Genomic DNA, 25,199 nt, shown 5'->3' on the forward strand with positions numbered 1-25,199 from the left:
GGTGATGTGTTCTCAGCTGGTCCCTAATAGCTGCCTGAGTCCACAGTGTGTCTGAGCCAGGGACCAAGTGCGGCTCTGAGGCTGGGGACCCCTGTAGTCATGGAAGTCTTCCTGCAGGAGGTGATGCTAGGGTCGCCCCTATGGAATGAGGCTGGGAAGACATCTTTCCTGGCAGGATGGTCAGCCCCTGCAAAGGCTAGGAGGTGACTGAGGACAGTGGGAGCCTCAGAGGGTCAGAAGTGGACCACAGAGTCAGAAAGTCTGAGAGTGGCCTGGTCACCACGCCTCGGGGTAGAGTCTCAGGCAGGGAAGGAGGGGCTCATGGCATAGAGGGTCTGGGGCACCCTGGAGCAAGGCAACTCCAGCTGTCACTGACCCCCTGTGTGACAGCTCTGAGCCCCAGCTTCCCTCTCTGAGCCCCAGCTTCCTCGTGGGAAAAACACTCAGAGTTGTTGGAAGAATATATTAAAGCAGTCCCTGGCACAGTGCCTGATGCAGAGTGGGGTCAATGTGTGTTGTTAGTGCCCTCCTTCTTACATGAATCAAATTAACAAGCATTTATTGGGTATTTACTGCGCCCCCCTCCCTGTGCCAGGCCACGCTGAGCGGATGGGCTATCTCTGTCCCAGGGGGTCCACAGCCTGGCAATGGGGGTGGGACTACCCTCAGGACAGACTCAGAGGCCAGGAGGAGTCTGATGAATGGCCTCTCCTGTCTCTCTGGATGCTGAAAGGGGGGCGGGGACTGGGCCAATTTTGCCAAGGGGTGGAGGATACGGCCTTCCTGTTCTGGGCGTGGCGGGGTGAGATGCAGGTAGCTGTGCATTAGATGCTTCCGAGCTGCAGTCTGTACTACAGTGAGGCACGAGGACCCCGGAACCAGGAGGGCAAAGGCAGAGGTAAGGTACGATCCCTGGGAGGTGTAAGGGGAAACTGAGGCACTGTTGCTTACTGAGTACCAAGTCTGTGCCATGCCCGGTGCCAGGAGTCATCCATGCTGACCTCATTTACTCTGTGGGTTGGGATCAATCCCACTTTATAGATAAAGAAATTCAGAGAGAGGAAAGGACCCATCTGGAGGTCTGGCCCCAACCCAGACACTCAGGCTCTTCTTCCTCACAAGTTTCCTATCTATCCACCTCTGCACTGTGCCCCAGAATCAGGGTCACCTCCTCCAGAGAAGGTACGGCCTTGGGGAAGCTGGCCAAGCCAGTGGGACCAGGTGAGCTACCCAGGGACCAAGTGCAGAGGTGGTGAAGAGGGCCCCAGGGTGCGTGCCCTGAGCCCCAGGGCGAGCCTGGAGCCTTGAGGAGAGCTTGGGCCGGGGTCGGGGGCATGGGGACCCGAGGCACGAGGACCCTGATGGTTGCAGCCTCGTGGGAGGAGTGGGCGTGGCGCTCAGCTCTCGCTGCGCAGACCTTCCCGTCCGTCTCGATCCTCGTTGGCGCGGCGCCACCTAGCGGCGTCGGGGGGAAGCGACGGCGCGACCTCGTCCCCAGCCCTCTGTCTGGGTCCTGAGTTCCTCTGGCCTCTGCCCCACCGGAGATAGGGCGGCCAGGAGGAAGGGGCCGCCACTAGACCTCGCCCAGAGGAGCGGAAGGTGACACCTGATGCCTAAGGGTCTGTATGGGTGGAGGCAGGGGCTGGAGGGAAGCAGATAGGCACACTAAGGTTTGACCTTGACCCCCTGGTACCTGTAGTTTAACCCTGCCCAGCCTCTGGGCAGAAAGGGGAGGCAAGAGAAGGGAGGAAACTTTGAGACTGGGTGGGGAGGAAGAAAGGTCCCGAGGGTTCAGCAGGGGTGGGGGAGGTCTGGGTACAAGTCTGGGGCTCAGGGTAGGGCTGAAATAAGGAGGGAGGGGCAGGCTTTGGGGTGGGGGCCTGAGCCAGAAGATTCGGGGATGGGAGGGTCAAGGACCTGCCAGGGGCTGCTAGAGGCCAGAGGCTGGTGGGCTGGGCTGGGGGCACCTGTGTGCTCTGGCTCCCAAGCCGAGGGGGACGCGGTCCTGGCTCTGCTCTGAATTTGCCAGTGGTCTTGGACGAGCCGCGATTTTCTCACCAGCACAAGGCCCCGTGGCGCTAAGTAATTCCTGCTTGTGAAGCTGGAGGTGTCCGTGGTCCAAGGGCCTAGGAGTGACTGGGAGTCCATTGCTACTGGAACCTCAGGGAAGGCAGGCTTGCACACCTGCTTTGGGATGTTGGGGGCATTAGTGTGGTGGTGGTATTGGTGTGTGTGTATGTATGTGAGAGTGTGTAAATGCACTTCTGCGTGTGTCTGTGTGTGTACGTGAATGGATGTCTCTGTGTGTGCTTTGAATGCATATCCATGTGTGACAGTGTGAGTGCAGCCCTGGGCAGAGCTGCCCCTTTGGCTGTGCATTTGGGGACAACCTACCCTCCAGGCCTTACATCCCTTCCTGGGGCAGCTGGGTGCCCTCCTTTGTCCCCAGAGGGACCTGCAACTCCTTGCAGTGGGGCCCCTTGTCTTCTTGACCCCATCCCCAGGCCTCAGCTCCCATCCCCTCCAACTCTCAGAAGACACTCACTTGGGCCATGACCGTGCAGGGAAATTTCTCTGTAAAGCTGGACTTTGGGGCCACCCAGCTTTACTTCAGTCTGAGAATCCCATATAAGGATATTCAGGTGGAAAATATGAGGACACTCATATAGTCACAAATAAAGCAGCCATTTGGTATGTGCTTCAAAAAGCCAGGTGCCCAAGGACTCACGTGTTTCTTCTGCTATGTCTGGGGCTTGGAAAAGTCCAGAACCTGCTGCTTTGGACCCCTAGTGAGGAGGCACGGAGACCCAGATGCTCAGTGGGGCCTCACGGACCCAGGCAGTTACTGTGCCAATTTGTTGGCCATGCTTGGAGTCTCTGTTTTCTGGAGAAGAAGGGACATGTCAGCACATGTTTTATTTCTTGAAACGACAATTGTTGTGGAAATTGGAGGATGCCGACCACAAATTTGACCAGCATTGTTGGTCCTTTTATAATGCCCTTCCAGGAGCGAAGGGGCCAAGATGTCCACGGTGGAGGGGGAGGGGGCTCGCACTGGCCCAGGGACACGAGCTCATTTAGCCCCCTGTGTGGGTACCTCCTTACAGAGGCAGGGGCTGAGCCTCAGGGAGGTTATAAAACCTCCTTGCTCAGGGTCCCTCTGTTTGTAAGTGACAGAGGGAGGATTTCAGCAGGGCTCAACCGACCTCAAGGCTGTACAGAGGAGTACTGGCTAGTATCAAGGTCATGGTTGGGCCTGGGTGAGCCTCAGAGTGGGCACAGCTGGTGCCAGCTGCCCAGAAACCTGGCCATTGCTCCCCCGGGCTGTGATGTCATGGGTGGATGGTTATTCTGTGCTTGGGCCCTGGGCCCCGAGTTTAGGCAGGAGTCTGGGATGGGGTCCTGTCTCTCCGAGCACTGCTGCGGGGTGTCAACCCACAGGGAGAGATTTCCTAGCGTTTCTCCTGGGACAGGCATCTCTGTCCTTCATTCTGATAACTACTCCTGGGTTTCCCAAGGAAGCAAGATGCCCTCCAGGGAGACCAGCAAACATTTTCTCCGCCTCTCTCCCTTCCCACCAATTCCCTATCTCTTGACTCCCTCCCGCATCCCTGCCCCAAGTGCTGGGACTGGCCGCTGGGGTCCTTGCTGTCTTCCTCTAGGATATTGGCCGCCCCCCTACCCCCACGGTGCCCCGGGGAGACCCACAGAGTGAGCTGGCACAGTAGGGGCGGGGAGACCACACAGAGCCCTGAGCTCGGAGGGCTTCTGCCCCCATTTTCTCATCTGGGAGTGAGGGCGTCGGCTCCGGAAAGCTCTGACCACCTGTACCTGAGCGGTGAGGCCGCCTGCTTCTCTCCTGGTCCTCCCACTCTGCGTGGCTCTCCCTGGGCTCTGGCAGCCTCCCAGGCCTCTTTGCTCTTCCCCAGCTTCCTCTCCTGTAAGATGGGTTTTAGCAAGAGGACCCAGGGCTGGGTGCTGCAGGCTCCCTCCGCCCGTCTGCTCTGGCCCGCTGTCAGATCCACTGGGACACCGGTCCTGCTCCTCCCCACTCCTCCAAGTGATTTTGCTGCTTGGACCTCTCATTAACCAGACTTGGAAAATTGAGGCTGACAGTATTAGTGTCCGAAGACAGATAGGGAAACTGGGGCTTAGGAAAAAAAATGATTTACCTGAGGTTGCACAGACGTTGGTGGGTGAGTTGGACCAGAACCCAGAATCCTGGGTCATGTGCCCTCGCTGGGGATGACTGGGTGAGGGATCTTAGGGAGGATCTCTTGTCCTTGTCCCAATGAACGAACTCCTTTGAATGGTTTTAGTTTTCTCCATGTTTGAGCATGAATATTTTTTTAAAAACATAGTTTACTTCTCTCACATATAACAGTCTGAACACAAGCAATCCAGGACTTATTCGGCAACTCTACAATGTCACAGGAACCACTGTCCTTTTATCTTGCTGTTCTGCCACGCTCAACAGGTGACTTCCATATTTGAATCCAAAAAGGCTGCCCCAGCTCCTGCCATCATTTCTACATCCCAACCAGTGGCAAGGGGGGAAGAGGAAGGGAAAGCTTATGCCTTTTTTCCCCAATTTAAAAAATTGTGTTAAAATACATACAACATAAAATCATTTTAAGTGTACCATTCAGTGGTATTAAGTACATTCATATTATTGTACAACCAGATGAGGAAAATATTTTATAGAAAAAAAAAATTGAGGCTCAGAGAGGGTAAGTGCCTTGCTCAAAGTCACACAGCATGTAAATGACAAGATTGGGCCTGGGGGCCTTCTAACTCCAGGGCCTGCCTTGGGGGCTTCTGCCCGAGCTGGGAGCTGCTTTCATTAGAAATGTGGCCAAGTGAGGAGTATGGGTGGTAGTAGTGGGGTCTCAATATTCCCTTCACTCTAAGTAGTCGGGAAAGCCCATCTGGGGCCTCTACCCATGGGATGCTGGGCCAGGAATTTCCACCCAAAGCTCAGCAGAGTTCGCATTAGTACCCTGGCTAGCCTCTTCTCCCTCTAGGATCTTTAAGATGCTGAGAAAATAGGAATGACTGAGAAATGAGTTACTTTAATTGGATTTTCCCCCAGTATTGGTATGCAGAGGTTATCGCTGGATGATTTACTGAGTGGCCCATCTCAGTTTATTGTGGCATCCCAAGCGCGTGTGTGTGTGCGTGCGTGTGCATATATGGATGTGTGTATGCTTGCCTGCCAAGTGTGATGTAGACACACATGCTTCTGTATGGACTTATGTGTGTGAGTGTGCGTGTGCCCCGCAGTTTCAGAAGTGCCACAAACAGCTCTCTATCCGGTGGGCACTTTGCTGCCCCGGCCCCCGCCTCTCACAGGCGGGAACTGGTGCCTGTAGCAGTGAGCGGGGAGGGCGGCTGCCAGCTGGGCCCAGCGAGGAGTCGTGTCTGGGATGTTGTGTTGGAACTGGCAGTCTGGCATATGAGTCACCAGCCAAATTAACTCAAGTTTCCTTTGGGGAAAAATGTAATCAGTTATTGCACTCCATTTCATTCTAGCAAATTAACTCGTCCAGTTTTTTATTTCTATTTCTTTAATTTGGGGGGTGGGTGGTTCCAGATGGGGGGGAGGTTGGCGGGGGCCCGAGGCGGAGCTGAGGCCGCTTCTCTGAGAGGCCCCCGAGGGCTGCTGAGGAGAGACTTCGAGGGAAGGTGGGTCCAGGCTGAAGCTGGGGACAGGGGCCACTGTCCCTGACGTGGCCTCAGGTCCTGCCAGGACCTGGGGGTGGAAACACACATTTGAGGAAGTACGTGCGCACATAGCACATTTCCTGGATGATTTTCCATGCCCACCAACTAGAAGAACATAGTAGCCCTGGTATGAGCAAGTGGGGGAGGTTCCTGGGGCCAGAGCAGGCCTCCTGGGATGTGCTGTCCCATTGACAGAAGCCATTGGTCTGGAAGATTCCATCAGGCCTGCCTGTGCATGAATGATGGCCCCAATGCACACGGGCCCAGCCTGCAGTTCTAGGGCTTTTACGTCCACTTCTGCCTTTCCTTCTCACATCTACCCCTGAGGCAGGTATTGCAAACACAGGGGAGGAGTCTTTGCCCTCTGAGAAGCGACACAGTGACACCAGACATTGTTCCCTCCCATCTCAGTAGGGCCATGTGCTCTTTTCCCCCCTCAAATGCTGGGAGAGAAAAAAGGTATTGGATCTTAAAAAGTCTGAGAGTGCCGGCGGCTTCAGTCCCTGGGGGTGGGTCTCCCTGGGGGATGCTGTGACCTTATGGGCTCCCAGCCGGCTGGGTGACATCTGTCTCTGGTTGGGGCCTGGGTGCACATCCTTCCTCTCCTGGGAGGTCCACCCCTCTCTTGGCATCAGGCCCTATCATGGCTCAGGCCTCACCAGCTCAGCTTCTGCTTTCTCTAAGAAGCCTTCCAGGCTGTTCCCAGCCCATGTACCACACCATCACCCCCATATCCCATTGCTCTGCACCATGATATGCTGATGTTGGAAGGCAGATTTGTGTCCACTGTGGGCATGGAAAAATGTCCCAGTATGCTGAATGTAGGGTGGGATGGGTCATCCACTCGGAGCCATCAGTCTGAGCAGGCGGTGAAGGTGAAGTGGAACCCAGCCTGGTCCCTGGCCTGGGGTCTGGTCTATGCAGAGGGGGCGGCTGCTGGCCAGAGCTGGGGCACTGAGGCTGGGGAACTGTAGGATCCCGAGGTACCAGGCCCTCTGCCCAGAGCCTGGGTGACAGAGGGGGACATCTCAGAATGGGGACTGCAAATGGGGGTGCCCTGGAAGGCAGAGAGGAAGGGTCTCCTATGCAGGCAGGTGGTCTTGGCCAGGAGGGAGAAAGCATCACGGTGGTCCCGTGGGTAGCAGAGAAAATCATGAGCTCACATGCAACACACCCAGGGCACTTCCAGCTGCTGAGTGAGGTTGTGGGCGGGAGGTCCTACAGTAGCAGGGGGGTGAGAGTCAGAGAAATAGGGCTTATTATAAGAAAGTGGCTGGCAAGGCCTGGGGAAATTCTGGATATAATAATTATAAGGTGACCATTTATGGGGCAGTTTACATGCATTATCTCATTGCGTTCTCCCAATAAACTGATATTGTGGGTACAGTCTTTATACCCATTTTAAAGCTGAACAAATTGAGGCTTAAAGGGCAACTGGTGAGTGGCAGAGCAGTGTGTCAGCAAGGCCGCCCTTAAGCCCTGCACAGGCTGCCCTGTGGTGGCACATGGCTGTGCCCTCACTCCGTGGCTTCATGGGTGAGTCTGCCCCCTTGAAGAAGCTGTGAGTCCAGGACCGGGCACCACCCTCAGAACTTCGGGATCCTCTTGGTTCCTAGCACAGGCCAGGCAGCTACGAAGTGCCTCCCAAAGACCCGGATCTTCTCTGATGGGACACTCATGTCCCGGCATGTTTGCTGACCGCCAGCAGAGGGCAGGATATTCAGGGCAGCCTCTCTGGCTGGGGAGCTGAGAATGGTGCTACATTCACATTGAACAGGTCGCCCCCAGGAAGAAGCCCCATCGGATCCCAATCCTTCCTCATCAGCCCCCAAGTTTTGTGCAGCCCTGGAGCAGCGGACTTGGTCTTGATGCCAGGAGTATCTTCTGGGTCTCCTGAGCCCTCTTCCTTCCGCCAGGAGGCGCGCATTTCTGCTCATTGTCTCCACGGGGCTGCCCTGGGGGACCGTCACTCTCCAAATGGGAGCTGGGAATCCCACTCCTTAGGTGGGAGAAAAAATAGGGAAGTTTAAGTTAATTAAAGTTCATTCTTACTATCCTATAGCATATCTATTTATATGTATATGTATATATATGTGTGTGCATGTTTGTTCGTATATGTGTATACATATATGCATAGACATGGAAACACATGCACACACACACACCCCAAATGCTAACTGGAGCTACCTCTGGGTCATGGAATTACCAGTGACATTTATTTCTATCTTCATGCTTTTCTGTGTTTTCTAAATTTCCTATAGCGATCACATAATAGAAAGAAGAAAACCAAAACCATCTCACCAGCCGTCCGAGGCAGTTGTAATGGAAACCCTCTCTTGCGCCTGAATGATGGCCCCCTTAAGGCTCTGCATATCTGGTCTTGTCCGGAGGAGGGTGGGCTGCAGACAGCTGTGGATGGGATGTGGAGGTTGACGGGTCGTAGGGGAGATGTTTATTCACGGGAAGGACCCAGGAGCTTCCTAGACTTTCGGGAGCACAGCTATTGTCTTCAAGACGTCTTGACTCTTACAGTTAATTACAGCTAATTTCCAACCCTCCCGCTGCTTCCCAGTTGGGTTACAAGAAAGAGTTAAGATTCATATATATATTCAATCAAGCAACAAGCCCTCACCATTGTCAGCGCTCGGGGGCAAAATCCACGCTCCCTTTGTCACCTCTTTGTGGAAGCTGTCCCCTTTCTGCTCCTTTCCCACTGGCTGGACGCTGACAGTAAGGACACCACGAAGGGTGTTCACCTCCCCAGGAGCCCGGCTCGGCCCCCTCACCTCCTCTAGGGTGCTCATGGCACTGCTGTTTGGATGGCTTGGAGTCCCCGCTTGGGGTGTGCCCATCAGACACTCGACTTCCCAAATGGGCAGAGTAGGGGAGGGGAAGGACCAGGGAAGGATCAGGCATCTCTTCCACATACTCTGGTTCCAGCCTCCATTCAAGTAGCGGTGGGTGTGTCTGGAAAGTCCAGTCACCGCTGCCACCAAAATGTGACAGCAGGGCAGGAACTGGAGTGGTCACCTTGTGGCTGGCCTTAAGGTTAGTGTTTGTCATTGAGCCACACGTGGGGGGCATCAGATGCCCAGAGCAGTGCAGAAGGGCTACGGGAACAGCTTGTCTGGTGGCTCTGTGGACTCACTCCATCCTGGCGGTGTTTTGGACGTGAGTGGGGGCATTTAATTGGTCATCACGATGCTGGGAGGGGGGTGCCTAGGATTCTGTAATGTGCCCAACGGCCCCGCTCCGTGAAGAATGCTTACTGCATCCCACACAAATTGCAAATGTCCGGCCAGACATTCCTATGGGTGAGAAACCTGTTGAAAATGATCTGAGCCAAGAACTGACACACAGTGGTTTTTTTGTTTGTTTGTTCGTTTGTTTGTTGCACAGTTTTAACCTACACCGACTCTCCCAGGCATGCTACTAGAGTTAAAATTGAGGAAGATGGTCCTTTGTTTTGTCGCAGGATTTTACCAAGAGTGCTTACGGTTAGACGATCACGTCCCCAAATGCAAGGCTGCTCGTGGTATTTGAGTGGCCAATATAAGTGCACAGTGTCAGCCTGTGTTTGGAAATGCCATATTCATGGTGAATATATGAACAGGTACATATCACTGGGTTGAGGCTTTACTATGTTGATTTTTAAAATTGTGTATGCGGATAGGTTATATTATCGAACTTTATTTCTAGAGAGAATAAGAGATGTTACCAAGCATTTGCTGCAGGACAGGGATGCTGGGTCTGATGGACTGAGGACCACTGAGCCCCCTATTTCATAGATGGGAAAATCGAGTCCAGGCAGGCACAGTGACCTGCTGGACGTCACACCATGAAAAAGCAGAACCAGAATTAGAACCCAGGTCTCCCAATTCCTGGCCCAGGGTTCTTTCTGCTCATCAAATAGCTTTTGGCAGCCTTTCCCAGCCTCTTCTCTCATGATGAGCTCCGTTCCCTATTATAAAGGTGGATGAAGATTTTTTTTTAACTTGTGGATTTCTGTTTGTAATTTAATGGAGACTTCCTGTAAATCCAGTGAGGGCCAGGGCTCTGGAAACCCAGCAGTTTGCTGGTGTCCAGTGCCTGCCCCTGCCGGACCATCCTCTCCCTCTGGGCAGGGCTGGAGCCAGGGGACGGGGCCAGATGACCTCCTGTGACATCATAGCCCAGACACCATTTTCTCTCCTTCTAGATTGTTTTTCCAAGCACCAAGTGGATCTGAGTGAGACTCTCTATTCTTTTGACGACTACCTTTCAACTCAAGTTATGGTTTTATAAATAATATATATGGCAAGTCGGTGCTGTGGGAAGGACGTTCATTCCGCTCTGAAATATTTACGGCCTGGAGTGTCTGCTTACTTTTCTTTGGAGTCATTTTTTAGCACAGCATGCGGGAGAGTGCGACAGGCCAGAGCATCTTGGGAGGCAGCGGCATGGATAGCCCTTCCAGCTGGGCTAGGGGCTTATCCATCCCGTGGCCGACAGGGGAGATGGCAGGTCTGCCCGGGGAGCACTCCCAAACCCAGACCTCTTAAATTATCTCAGGGAAGGCTCTGAGCCAGGGACAAGAATCAGCGCCACTGCCTTCAAAACAGACGTTGCTTTCCAGCATGCAGTTTGAAGCATAACAGACACTACATCAAGACTTCTCAGATATGATCTTGAATCCTTAGGCATTTCCCGGGAGGTGTGCATGAGGACGCTCATTTTACAGATGGGGAAACTGAGGCTCAGAAAGGTTAAGGAATTTCTCAAGGTCATGCCATAACTAAGTAGGAGCTGAGATTTTTACCCAGCCTTGGCTGACCCCTCATCTCAATCTTTTCTCCTGCACAAAGCTGCCACCCAGCCTGGCCCATCACTCAGCTGTAGCTGGGAGCCAGTGAATGGATTCCAGATCAGTTTCCATGGCAGTGTCTGCCTGTCTACAATGGTTTGACTGCAGGGGGGACTTGGACCTGGGAATAACAATCTGCACCAAACAGCTGGGCTTGAATCCCGGTCCTAAGGCGATGGATGCATTCTTGCATGTGCTGAAGTGAGTCCAGATGGGAGTCTGAATTAAAGAATGACGGTCCTCAAAGGACCCTAGAGTCATCTTGTCTGACTTTCCATGTTACAGGTGGGAAGTTAAGAGCCTGACAGGAGTAGGGACTTGCCCAAGGCCACAGAAGTAGTTGGAGCCCACTGGTCTTGATGGTGTCTCTTGGAGTCCAGTCATCTGGTCAACCTCATCTCCCTCCCTTCTCTTACAGGAGAAAACCAAGACTTGGAAAGGGAAGAGCTTGATCAGAATCACAGGGGTGGATAGATATAGAGCTGTGTAGTTCCTTGGACTGGCTATAAATCTGCTAGTTAGTTAAACAATTTTGAGATTGTGTTTGAGGAAAAAGTTCTGGGGCATTTCTAAATTAGCTGGATCATGGAGTAGGCTGTAGTTAATTAAAAATATAGATATTTAATCAGTGATTTGGATTGAATAGTGAGGACTATTCAATCCAAAAACAGTGTGAATATCTCACACTATTTTTCCACCTTGAAGGACAATCTCCTGTAGGAAAAACACACTTGTATTCCTGAGAGTAGGTGACTCTGGGCACCCTGAGGGCAGGACTGGTGCTGAGTCCTGGCAGGTGGCAGGTGCCAGAGAACAATTGTGAAATCAATGAATGACAAAGTTTCTGAAAAAGTCCCGCTCAATTCTGAGCCAGAGGGAATAGTCAGGCTGTCCTTCCCTGGCTGCCTTTGTCCTTTTCTCCCCCTACCTTGCCCCTGCTGTAGGAAGACCCCCTTGTGGTAGATAGTCTCCAAAGATGGCACCCACAATGAACCATGCCTCCTGGTATTCACGCCCTTGTATAGCCCCCTCCCCTTAAATATGGGCTGGCCTTGTGTGCACCAATAGAATGCAGTGAACTTGACCGTGTGCATTCTAAGGCCACATCCAAAGAAGGCTGTGCAGCTCCCACTTGGACCTCTGGTAAGGCTTGCCCTGGGGGAAGTCAGTTACGATGCTAGAAGTCTGACTACTCTGAGACCGCCATGTTGTAAGGAAGCCCAAGCTAACCACATGGAGAAGTCTGGTGGGGGGAGAGAGAGAGATCTGGGCAGGCCCCAGCTGAGGCTGCAGACGTGTGAATAAAGAAACCATGCTGGATTTCTAGCCCAGCTGGGTCTTCAGGTGACTCCTATTCCTGCTGACACCTAACTGCAACTACACGAGCAGACCAGTGCCATTCACCCAGCTGAACCTGGTCAGCTCTATAGAACTATGAGTAAGATAACAATAACATTTTAGAAGCCATTATGTTTGGGGGGAGGCTAGTTATGTAGCAGTGGATAACCAGAGCACCTGTGCTGGTCATGCCACCTGGACCTGGCCTAGGATTCTGGGGTCACGTGGAGCCTTCTCCCAAATGGGACACAAGCCAGGCAGCCTCTCAGAGCCCAGAGAGTCATGTTTCCCCAGAGGTGGCCTGTCCACACCAGCTGAGAAGCCTCTGAGAGCATGTGCAGGTGTAGTGGAAAGGGAGCCTCAATGCCCTTCCCCTCTGGACAGCACTCCTAGACCTCAGGTGACTCTCAGACCTTGCCTCTGCCCTTGCTTTCTGACCCTCTCCCAAAAAGTGAGGTCAGGAGGTCCCAGAGTGTCCCGGGGGGATTCCTGAAGGGTGGGGGCAGGGCTGCCTCCAGGCCCAGTGCCGTGTGAATGGTTAACTGGTTGAGATAAAATAGCACCAAAATTGAGCCTAAGTGTCTCGGATGGAAAATTCGACATTGCAAAGACAGCGCAATTTTGATCCATGGACTTATCTCCTCAAACAGGAAATACACATTATGCAGTTGGTTGTTGTCAGCTTGTGGCAATACAATTGTGAAATGTGTCACATTTATCCTGAGCAGTGTCCTGATCATGTGCAGAGGGACCACATGCTATCCCTGATGGATATGAGTTTGAGAAGCTGAGTTTGAGCCTGTACTGTGCCTTTGTGCCTCCCACTCTGGGAGGAGCCAACTGGAGGGCATACGTGCCATTGATGAGCACAGTGTGGGCTGGATCTCAGCCCCCATGCTCACTCTTCCCACACCCCAGCTGGGTACATTTGTGCAGTGCACAGACTGCACAACTGTCCATAGTAGCCAGGAGTGGAAGCTTGTCCCTGCAGTAAGGACTTGAGCAGCCTAAACCTGGCCTTCCTCCCTAGACTTTTGAAGACTCAGGGCTTACCTCACAAGAGAAATCTGACTTCCTGTCTCTCAAGGAAAACGGCTGAAGGATTCTAGGACTTTGCATGTTTTTGTAAAAAGCCAGTGACATGAGACTCTGGAATCATTGGCTTGGATTTCATTTAAATGCACAAGCCAGTGACATGAGACTCGGGAATCAATGGCTTGAATTTCACTTAAATGCACAAGACGTCAAATAGCAAATTCACTTAGGCCGGGGTACTTTGAAATATCTGAAGAAGAGTCAGAAAGCTCAGTGCACAGCCAGTACTAGCACTTCCAGAGGCCAGGAGCCAGCTGGCTTTGGCTGACTGGGAGGTGGCCCCCCAGCCCGTTGTACCTGGGGTTGTTTTGGTGAATGCCAGATCTGGGGTGGGTCATTCCCAGCAGCTCCAGAGTTTGGCTTTGGAGTTCTGGTTGTGCCAGGGTTAATTAAATCCTGGCATACAACTCAGGCCAGCTCACCTCCCAGGAAGACATCCTAACGGTGGAGTGAGAGCCTCCAGCTGGGGGGAGAACTTCCCCTAGGGACCCCCTCACTGTCAGGCCTGTAGCTGACCAGGGGTGGGCTTGGGGATGCAGGGAGGACCTGCCCATGGATCCTTAAAGTGACCCCTTTAGTGAGGAAATCACATTCTATCCTTTTTTTAAAAAAAATTTTCAGCTTTATTGAGGTATTATTGACCAATAAAATTATAAGAAGCATCATGGTGATTGGATGTACATATACATTGTGGAATGATTCTCCCCGTCTAGTTAATTAACACATATGTCACCTCACACATTTATCCCTTTTCGCGTGTGTGTATGTGACAACACAAGTTTGACTCTCAGCAAATTTCAATTATATAATACAGTGTTATCAGCTCTGGTCACTGTGTTATACATTAGCTCCTCAGACCCTATTCATCTTATAGCTGAAAGTTTGTGCCCTTTTACCAACCTCTCCCTATTTCCCCCAGCCCCCAGCCCTCAGCACCACTTTTCTATTCTGTTTCTATGAGTTGGACTTTTTAAAATATGTTTTTTGTTTTTAAGATTCCACATATAAGTGATACCTTGTGTTTCTCTTTCTGGCTTATCTCACTTAGCGCAATGCCCTCAAGGTCCATCCATGTTGTCACAAATGGCAGGATTTCCTCCTTTCTCGTGGCTGAATAATATTCCATATTATGTATATACCACTTCTTCTTTACCCGTTCATCCACTGATGGACACTTAGGTTGTTTCCAAATCTTGGCTATTATGAATAATGCTGCAATGAACAAGGGAATACAGGTCTCTCTTTATCCTGCTTTCATCTCCTTTGAATAAATACCCCAAAGTAGGATCGCTGGATCATCTGGCAGTTCTATTTTTAATTCTTTGAGGAACCTCCATACTGTTCTCCATAGGGGCTGCACCAATTTGCATTTCCACCAAGAGTGCACAGGGGCTCCCTTTTCTCCACATCCCGTCAGCACTTGTTTTCTCGTCTTTTTGTTTTTTTAGATGTTTAATAACTTTTTTTTTAAAACGTTTTTATTGGAGTATAATTGCTTTACGATGGTGTGTTTCTGCTTTATAACAAAATGAATCAGTTATACATATACATATGTTCCCATATCTCTTCCCTCTTGCATCTCCCTCCCTCCCACCCTCCCTATCCCACCCTTCCAGCTGGTCACAAAGCAGCGAGCTGATCTCCCTGTGCGACGATAGGCAGCTAGCAGGTGTGAGGTGCTGTCTCCTTGTGGTTTCGATTTGCGTTTCCCCGATGCCTCTGCATTTCCCTCGAAACGGTTTCTTACTTAAATAACTTAGTATAAAAAAACACATACTCAGAGGGACCACTTATTAAACATCTACTTCTGATAGCCACTGTGCTTGGGGCTCTTATCACACAAACTCATCTTTTCTTTCTTTCTTTTTTTTTTTTTTTGTCCACACCACAGGGCTTGTGGGATCTTAGTTCCCCGACAAGGGATTGAACCCGGGCCTAGGCAGTGAAACCTCCGAGTCCTAACCACTGGACCGCCAGGGAATTCCCCAAACTCATCTTTATTTCATAACCACTCAGTAAGGAAAGCGGGTGTGGTGGGCAGAATAATGCTGCTTCCCCTGCCCTCTCCCATAAAGATGTCTGTGTACTATTCCCGGGAACCTGTGAATATGTTGCCTTAAGTGGCAAGGGAGAATTAAGGTCACTAATCAGCTGATGTTAAGATAAGAGATTATCTGGGTGGGCCCAATGTAATCACAGGGTCCTTTATTTATCTTTTGAAATATTTATTTATTGATTTTATTTATTTATTTGGCTGCACTGGGTCTTAGTTGCTGCATGCAGGATCTAGTTTCCTGACCAGGGATCAAACCTGCGCCCCCTGTGCTGGGGTTGTGGAGTCTTAACCACTGGACCACCAGGGAATTCCCAATGTGTGTTGTTTTAAGCCACTAACTGTGCGGTAACTTGTTACAGCAGCGACGGGAAACTAATACAACGGGGTTCAGAGAGGCTTAGTAACTTGCCCAAGATGGCACAGCATTGAGATCCAATCCCAGGTCAGTCTGGTTCCAGTGACCCTGCTCTTTTCCTCTGCTCCACACTGCCTCCTGCTGGCACTCAAGGTGACCTTGGAGTGAGGGGTGGGAGAGGGGCGAGCTCTGGGGCACTGGGTGGCCGAGGGAATGGGGCAGAGAAACCCAAGGAGTGGAGAGGAATCGGTGACCCTCTTGGCCAGAGCTCTGAACAAAATACTTCCTTGGGTCTTCAGGCAGCTCATCCCCAACACCAAATGAGGAAGGTTCCCTGCAGGTCCAGTGTCAGAGACCAGGGCCCACCCGGGGAGGGGTGCAGTAGGTACAGATCCTGGGGGGTGGACTGTCTCTTGGAAAGAAGACGACCCTGGTTTGACTCCCCACTGTACCCCTGGGAAAGGTGCTTACTTTCCCTGAGCCTCAGCTTCCTTACCGATAAAAAGGAGGTGATGACGCGTACTTTATATCGGGGTCCTGGGTCCGCCCAATCCACGGCATTTCCCTTGCCTTTGAATTTGTAACTGTTGCCCACTGCTACCTAATCTCTTCCCAATCATCCTCCAGCCTTGAGCAGAGTACTTCTTTTTAACTCCCACGAACCTTGTGAATTCAGACGCCTCCCAGGGTCAGCTCCATTCCAAAGGACCCTGAGCAGTTTGTCTTGTATTTGCCATGTTTTCACCCCTCCATCTGGTACCTTCCTCAGCCTTTCCTCCACACATAAGACCCAAAGAGAGATGTTTTGGTCACGTACTGGGGAGAACATGGTGTTTGTCCCTGATTCCTCAGAAAGAAGCCTTTTCCATCAGAGAGGGTGGCCAGCACAGATTCACCAAAGGTCTCTCGCGGTATGTCACAGAGCTCTAGCCTGGGACTGAGCCTTGTCACTGGCTGGGTGCCAGAGAAAGACATGGAAGCCAGCTAATCAGATCTGTGGAATCTGCTGATGCTTGGGTGTTCCCAGGAACCGTGGCCAGGAGGACCTTACCAGGTACACCTCCCATGGGAGCTGGGGGCCCTGGTTGAAGCTAGTAGGCGGGGCCCCCTGGACTCTGCTCCGGGGAACATATGATACCTCTGGGCAAGTGATGCCCTTCATCTGGGATCTCTGGTGCTCTGCCAACATCCAGTCATCTTTGCAAGGAACGCGCAGGTATTTCTTCACTAGGATGCACCTGAGGTCCTGGGTGTTGGGAAGGGCCTCCAGAGTGGGGCACTGGGCTTGGGCAGGGCTCAGAGTTGTCCACAGGGACAAGGGAACCCTCTGCCTTCTCACAAGCTGCCTCCCCTGGGTGGGTGGTCCGAGCCCTGACGGCTGCCCCACAAGGACCACCAGACGAGGCAAGCAGGGCTGCTACAGACCCTGCTGGGAGGAGTGTCCCCATCCCCACCAAAAGCCCAGGAAAAGGGCTCCAGGTGCCCTATCATTCACAAATGGGCCTTGCACCCTGTAGCCCAAAGTCCCCTTCCCCATGGGGCCTCCCCTGGCCACGCTGTCTTAACTGTCACCCTTTAGGCCCCACCCCAAGCCTTTCATGTCCCCTTTTTCTCCTTGGCACTTAGCACCATCTGACCTAGTGTATATTTATTTTACTTATTTATCGTGTTTATTGTATGTCTCCCTCCATAGAATATCAGCTCTGTGAGGACAAAGACTTTGTCCATCTTCTTCACCAAGGTGTCCCCAGCACCAAACACAGTGCCGGGTAAAAAATAGGTGCTCAAAATGTATTTGTTGAATGAATGAATGAGTGAGTGAGTGAGTGAATGAATGAATGAGTCGGTGAGTGAATGAATGAAAGCAGTTCTTTGTAAACATGATTCTCCATCCGAGGCATCAGTGAGGGCAGGGGAGTTAAGAGGTTGATTTTCTCACAAAGCTGGCAGCGAGGGAAGTGGTGTTTTAGGAGGTCGGCCGAGGCACCTGTGAGCTGGGTGCTGGGTGAGAACCAGCTGTGGTACGAGCTCTGACACTTCCCAGCTGTGCAGACTGGGGCAGGCGACAGCTTTCCCAGTTCCTTCATCTGTAAGACGGGGATGACACAGCCGACCTCGGAGGCATAAAGGGCCCTGAAGGGGTCCTTGGCCTCCAGAGACTCTCAGCTGAGCTGCCGGGGGTATTTGTAGCTTGACTGCCGTGTCCTTCCTTTTGCAAGAGTAGAGGAGCCAGGAGAATGAGCTGGGTTTGGGTAACGGGCAGGGGTGTTGGGGGTCTGGGGTCCTGGGCGGAGGGGGTAGTGGGGGTGGGCAGAGTGAAGGGAGCAGGACCTGGAATCCCACCTGGAAGGATGGTTCTGAAAGGTCAGGTCCCCTGAAAGCGGACTCTAGATCGAGAGTGTGTGCGGGAAGTTTAATGCGGATGCTTTAGGGATCAGCACCCCGGGTGGAGGGACAGCAGCGGGGGGCACAGAGGGAGAGCCGGGAGGGACAGGCAGGCCTCAGCCAACCCTGCAGGACCTCATCGCTGGGGCTGGAACTTCGCAGCCCTGTACCCATCCCTCCTGGGCACAGGCTGCCCCAGGAAAGGGCCTGGCCTCGGGTGGGGTGGCTCTCTTCAGCAGAGAGTAATGGATCAACTTCCCAGCCATTGGGGATGATGCTTCAGACCTTAAGGAGACTTGGGGTGGGCGGTAGAGCATCCACTCCCATGGGTCATCGGGGCAGGGCCAAACTCAGCTGTCCTGGCTCCACTGTGGCCACAGGGGCCCCCAGCCTTGGACCTTCGTGACCTCTAGCCACGGTCCTCTGGTCCCCCTCCCATTCCTCCATCCCGGCCTGCCTCTGCACATTTGCAGGACCCTAGGTCCACTCCCAGAATGACCGAGGAAGTTCTCAGCAAGGGCTGTGGGGCGTGGGAGGGAGTTGGGAGGGAGGAGAAGGATGTGGAGGTGGAGGGCAAGAAAGTGAAAACGTTCGTGGAAGTCAGTGTGGAGAGTATGGCAGGAGGAAGCCCAGCTCTGCTGCCTGCCTGCTGTGCGGCCTTGGGAAATCCTCCTCCCTCTCTGATCTGCAGCTTCCTCACTTGCACACGGGAACTCGGGGCAGTGGGGAGCCTCAGAGGAGATGGAGATGAGAATGAGCACGGCCACAGGTGGACAAGGTCAGCGGACACCATCACGGGCCCACTGTGTGAGTGGGAGCCGGTCTGCACCCAGGCTGTGTTGCTGGGGGTTATACCTGGAGCCCTGTCTCTGGGGGGTGGAGAGCCTGCCTCCTTCTTTAACCTTTCCCCCTAGGAGATACCAAGGGTGTTCTGGGGTGGCCCCCAGGGTGCGGGACACTGGCCCCCCTCGTCCCACTATTGAAGCCATGGGGAGTCTTGGCTGAATACAAGTGGGTGAATATACAGCTGGAGAGCATTGCCAAAGTCAGGCTCAGGAAACAAAACTCCAGGTCCCCCCAAGGCCTGCACAGCCAATCCGGGGTTGGTGAAAACAGCAATTATGAGCTGTGTTATTAAAGGCTGCGGGATTTTAATTAACAGTGGAATTACCAGGTGGTGGGACCGGGCGAGGGAAGGGATAACGATGGATTGCAGAAAGGCGGTCGGGCCATCATTTCAACCTCTCTCATCTCCTGCAAGGCCTGGGGAGGCAGTGGAGCCAGCTTCCCAGTTGCTAATAAGGTCCCTTTGCAGAGACATCAGGGGCAGGCTGGCCAGAGGGGAGGGGCTGCGTGCACTCCAAGCCTGCCCAGCCCCCTACTTCCACCTTGCTCCCCTTCCCCCAGCCCTACCGCTAATTTCCAGGTAGGAGAAGTGAATGATGGTCATCAACAGAATTTTTAGGGGGCACCCTCCTCCCCAGGGCTGGCAAGGCCTGAGTGGGCCCAGATCATGGGCCCAGACGCTTGCAGGCGGGGCCAGAAGGGGAGCCCAGCAGAACCCTGGGACCCCCAGCTACAAGGCCCATAGGGAGGAGGTGGTACTTCCTACTTGGGTCCTATAAGCACCCCAGAATCTCCCAGGGCCTCTTGACTTTCCAACAGCAGCAATGGAAGTCAGAAGGCAGTGGAAAACAGTATTTTCCATGTGCTGAAATAAAATTATTTTTTTAAAAAATTGAAGTATAGTTGATTTACAATGTTGTGTTAATTACTGCTGTACAGCAAAGTGATTCAGGTATACATATATATATACATTCTTTTTATATATATTCTTTTCCATTATGGTTTATCATAGGATATTGAATATAGTTCTCTGCACTATACAGTAGGACCTTGTTGTTTATCCATTCCCTATATAAAAGCTTACATCTGCTAACACCAACCTCCCACTCCATCCCTCCCCCAGCCTCCTCCCCCTTGGCAACCACCAGTCTGTTCTCTGTGATTCTGTTTCTGTTTCATAGATAGGTTCATTTGTGTCATATTTTAGATTTCACGTATAAGTGATAATCATATGGTATTTGTCTTTCTCTTTCTGACTTACTTCACTTAGTATGATGATCTCTAGTTGCATCCATGTTGCTGCAAATGGCATTATTTTGTTCTTTTTTATGGCTGAGTAGTATTCCATTGTATACATATGTACCACATCTTCTTTATCCATTCATCTGTCAAGGAATATTTAGGTTGTTTCCATGTCTTGGCTATTGTGAATAGTGCTGCTATGAACATAAGGGTGCATGTATCTTTTTGAATTATAGTTTTGTCCAGATATATGCCCGGGAGTGGGATTGCTGGGTCATACAGTAATTCTATTTTTAGTTTTCTGAGGACTCTCCATACTGCTTTCCATAGTGGCTGCACCATCTTACATTCCCACCAGCAGTGTAGGAGGGTTCCCTTTTCTCCACAACCTCTCCAGAATTTGTTATAAAATAACTTTTATCTATCAACACAGAAAGTAGAATGATCATTACAAAAACTCAGATAAATGTCATTTTGCTTGAAATGCTCCAGTAGCTGCTGTCTTTGCTCAAAGCCTTTACAGTGGCTACAAGCCCCTCTGTTAGCGCTGACTGCCTCTCACACCCTTTCCCTCACACACTCTGTTCCATCCACTCTGTTCCTTACTGTTCCCTGAATGCGCCAACCACGCTCTCATCTTAGGGCTTTTGCACCAGCCCTTCACTCCATCTGGAATGCTCTTCTTTCACAAGTCATCTTCTCGGAGGTCTACCCTGACCACCGGCTCTTCTGCAGGCATTTCTGACTTCCCTTATCCTGCTCTACTTTTCTTTTTGATGTGGGTTTTCACTTTGTAACATACAAGACACTTGGTTTGTCCATTTTGCTTATTATCCCTATCTTGTCTTCTAGAATGTAAGATCCTCAAAGGCAGGAAGTTTTGGGGTTTTGTTCATTGAAGTGTCCCAAATGTCTGGGATGTGTCCTGGCACAGAGTAGGCCCGCAATAAATATATGCTGAATGAATCAGTTCTATATTTGTCATGAGTGTGAGATAAAGACATTTTCAGATAAACAAATATTCAGCCAGACTTTTATAAAATGAAATTTCGTTGTGCTTGAGGAATGCAAAGGATCTCTGGTGAAAAGACTGAGAGGAGCAAAAAATACTGGTAAGTGTGGGGACAAAAAATAAACATCGCCTGTAGAAAACATAATAATGCCTAATGTGTGTGCGGGGAAAGAGTTGAGCACTAAAATGCTGATCAAAAAAAGCATGGCAATTGGAAGGAGAAGTGATTTCACTTAAGGAGTTCTAGGGTTCTCATATTTGTCAGGAGGGGGAAATAAGTTAACTGTAGAATTTATTACATATGAATGTTAAAATAGCTATCATGGCTGAAAGAATAGACATGCAATATATTACTCAAACAAATGGCGACAAGGTGGGAAAATAAAATGGAAAAAAAAAGAGAGAGGAAACCCCCTCTAAAATCTTCATATATATCTTCTAAATCTTCTAAATCTTCATATAAATCTTCTAAATATATCCCACTCATGGTGGGATATATTATCGTTTAGCAAGTATTCACCCTGCCTACGTCCCACTCCATGAGAGGAATAGATAGCCCCACTACACCGAGATTGAGCTTGACCACGTGACTTGGTTTAGCCAATGGACTGTGAGTAGATGTGGCACAAACAGGGGTTTGAGATGTCCTTGCACGATTTGGCTTTGTCTCTTGTGTTCGTGCCACTGTCACCTGCCCTAGAGAGCCTTTGCTGCTTCAGCCCAGCCCCAGTGAGCATATTTTTGGAACTGACCCACAATATGGAATAATAGGAAGACCAGGCAGAGCTGCAGCCAACCTCAGACTGAGAGTGAGAAATACCTTTCTGTCGTTGTGAGCCCCTGAGATTTTGGAGTTGTCTGTTGCAATATTACTGCAGTCATATCAAATTAATCCACAGGTCAAAAGAAGACAGGAAAAGAGCGGGAGGAAAGAAGCAGAAAATGCAGGTCAAGTTAGAAAATATAATGAGATGGTAGAAAGAAACCCAAATTGATCACCAATCACTAAAATATAAATGGACTAAAATTCTCTAGTTAAAAGACAAAAACTGTCGGGAATTCCCTGGCGGTCCTGTGGTTAGGACTCCGTGCTTTGCCGCGCGGTGCAGCCAAAAAAAAAAAAAGACAAGGACTGTCAAACAGCATTACAATAAAATTCAACCATATGCTATTTACAAGGGATGCACACAAAACATAAGGACACAGAAAGATTGAAAAGCAAAGGAAAATATGTTGTAGGCACATGAAAAAAGAAAAGAAAAGTGGAAAGGCTGTATTCATGTCAGAAAAAAAATTGCTTTTAAGGCTAAAAGTTTTACTAAAGATAAAGAAGATCAATGAAGAATTAAAAAGAGTTAATTCACCAGGGAGGTAGAAAAACTCTTATTTTTTTATACATTAATAACATAGTCTAAAATATTTACGGCAAGAATGGACAGACAGGGACTTCCCTGGTGGCGCAGTGGTTAAGAATTCACCTCCCAATGCAGGGGATGCGGGTTCGATCCCTGGTCAGGGAACTAGATCCCACATGCATGCTGCAACTAAGAGTTCGCCTGCCACAACTAAGGAGCCCGCCGGCCGGAACTAAGACCCGGCACAACCAAAAATAAATAAATAAAATAAATAAAATTAAAAAAAAAAAGAATGGACAGACATGAAAGGAAATACAGAAGTCCAAAATGATATGGGACAGTTAAAATTATTGCTTATAATAGTTAATAAATCAAGTACATAAAAACCAGAAAGTATTTAATAGTATATATCACAGACTCGATCAAGTGGATACATAGAGAACATTGTACCCAACCAGAGGAGAATATTTATGTTTTTCAAGTGCACATGAATATTTATGAAAAAGACCACACGTTACTTCATAAAGCTAGCTTCAACAGATTTCAAAGGATGTGTATCAAAAGACTATATTCTAGTCTTAGAATAAGACTAGAATTAATTTGTAAATTAATTTACAAATCAATGATAAATAGATAACCAGAAAACCAGTATACATTTAGAAATTTTTAAAAAATGTCTCAGTTCACAAGTCAATCAAAAAATATCCATGTTCATGGGGTAGGATGTTATGGAGAATAAAAACAAAGTAAATATAGCTACTACATACATCAATGTAAATAAATCTCAAAGCAATATTTATCGAAAGAAGAAAGTCATAGAAAAATGTATGCAGTATGAGTCCATTTATTTTAAGGTCACAGAGAAGCAAAGTGAAAAACATACTATTTAGGGATACTAAAACCACCTACTATGTAGGTGGTTTTAAAGAAAAGCAAGGGAGTAATTAACCTGAAATTTGGAACAGTGGTTACCCCCAAGGGCACACAGGGGGCCTCTAAGGTTCTAGTAATATTCTAGTTCTTAAGCCAGGGAATGGGTTCTTGGGTGTCAAGTTCATGTTTATCATATAAAGTGTACCTATACATTTACTCCATTCTGTGTAGAGCTGATATATTTCACAAGAAACATCGTTTTACCAAAAAGCCTCAGACATGGAACTTCTCTGCGGTCATGAGCCCTCATCTGGCCAGAAGGATGGTCCAGCTCCTGGAAATAAAGAGCTTCTTTCTAAACAGATAAATCAGGATGGGCACAAAACTTGGCTTAGTTCATTAGCGGGGGGAAAAAATGAGTCCTGTTGAATTTGGTATTTTTTTCCAGATGGTATTAATTTTAGGAGACAGCCTGGGCATCATCACTGTCTCTCATTTGCTGAAACAAATTCCCCACAAATAAGAGCATGTTTCCGTCTTGAGCTGCTGTTCCAGCAGCTGCTATTGTGGCATCTCCTTTCTTGCCTTGGGCCCTGTTTTGCTCTCCTTCCCTTTGCTCCTTTTCTTAAAATTTCAGGGTTGGAGGATTCTCATCCCATGCAGGAATCCTGCCAACACCATCCCAGCTGGGTGGAGGTGCAATCTCTGCTTACACACCTCCCCTGATGGGGAACTCACTCCTCCAGCCCTGCCCCTCCCTGCCCACGTCCCCCTCTTTGGCGACAACCACTTATAATTACAGTTCCTTAATAAGCCCTTAATAAGGGCTTCCTTATTTGAACCCAACTCTAACTGCCTGTAGCATCGACCCATGGCTGATGTCTCAGCCATCTGAGGTCCCAGATGGGGGACCACTCAGAAGGGTCTACCTCTCTTCCTTGGATATCCTGCAGATGTGGGCCAACGGCATCCTGGCCCTCCCTTCTGCCCCACCCCCATCTTCTCCTTCTGGGAAAACTTCTTTAGTTTCTCAGTTCATTCCAAACATCACTGCTGATCTGTCTGAAAATCAGATCCACGCCCTCCCGTGCACATACCAGTGTGGGGCTTTATGAGGGCCTGGGGGATGTTTCTTAAGGCTTTTTCAGGTTTTGGGTGGACTTGGCCATGGAATGGGAGGGGAACCTGTGGGAGGGCAGGGGGATCAGCCTGGGGGCCTGGAGGGAGCTTGGGGCAACGGGCCAAGTACAGAGCTTGTCTCCCAGGGCTGCAGGGCGCCAGCCTGGCTTGGCAGTAGAAACTGCTCTGAGGATCCGTGGACCCCCGGTTCACCCATCCCCATCACCCCCCCATTCAGTGAAGACCTTAGTCCCCCAACCCCCCAGCTTTCTCTCACACCACCCTGATGGCCTCCTGCCTTGTGGGTTACACATGCCACGCCCTGGCCGGCAACTTCCTCTCCACGTCACTCAGCCACTTCGCCCCACTGTCACATCTCAGTCTTATCATCAACTAGAGCTTGACCCCTGGAATTTAAAAATAAATATATTAAATTTTAATCAAATTAATAAATGCACATGGGTTAAAAAGAGATCATACAGAGGGGCTTATATAATATAATGAAAAACACTGGAGCCCTGCCCCTCCCTGCCCACGTCCCCCTCTTCCGCGACAACCACTTGTAATTACAGTTAGCTCTTGAACAACACGGGTTTGCACTGCTCAGGTCCACTTATACTGATTTTTTTTCCAATAAATATGTATACAGTCTGCCCTCCATATCCTTGGATTCCACATCCACAGATGCACCCAACAGCAACAATCCGCGGTTTGCTGAATCATCCATGGATTCGGAGGGTCAACTGTGGGACTTAAGCATCCTCGGATTTCTGTGTCTGTGGCAGGTCCTGGAGCCAATCCCTTGAGGATACCGAGGAACAGATGCATTTTTTTTTCACTGCTCCCTGGAGATTACCTTCTTATCTCTAAGAACAAGCCAGTATTGCTTGTTTTGTCAGCAATGTGAGTTGTAGGCAATAGAAACCAACTCTGGGAAATTTAAGTAGAAAAAGCAT

At 50.1% G+C, this 25,199-nt stretch overlaps 1 protein-coding gene across 1 annotated transcript in view; it reads left to right on the forward strand.

Moving 5' to 3' along the window:
• The first annotated feature begins 18,290 nt into the window (after positions 1–18,290).
• The window catches only part of MYL10 (myosin light chain 10), a 34,470-nt gene continuing 27,561 nt past the window's right edge, over positions 18,291–25,199 (forward strand). Inside the window, exon 1 of the mRNA XM_059898717.1 lies at positions 18,291–18,408. Within this exon, the coding sequence (XP_059754700.1) occupies positions 18,291–18,408 (118 nt within the window). The remainder of the gene's footprint in view (positions 18,409–25,199) is intronic.

The sequence above is a fragment of the Balaenoptera ricei genome, chromosome 15 (assembly GCF_028023285.1).
Source record: "Balaenoptera ricei isolate mBalRic1 chromosome 15, mBalRic1.hap2, whole genome shotgun sequence".
NCBI classification, from domain to species: domain Eukaryota; kingdom Metazoa; phylum Chordata; class Mammalia; order Artiodactyla; family Balaenopteridae; genus Balaenoptera; species Balaenoptera ricei.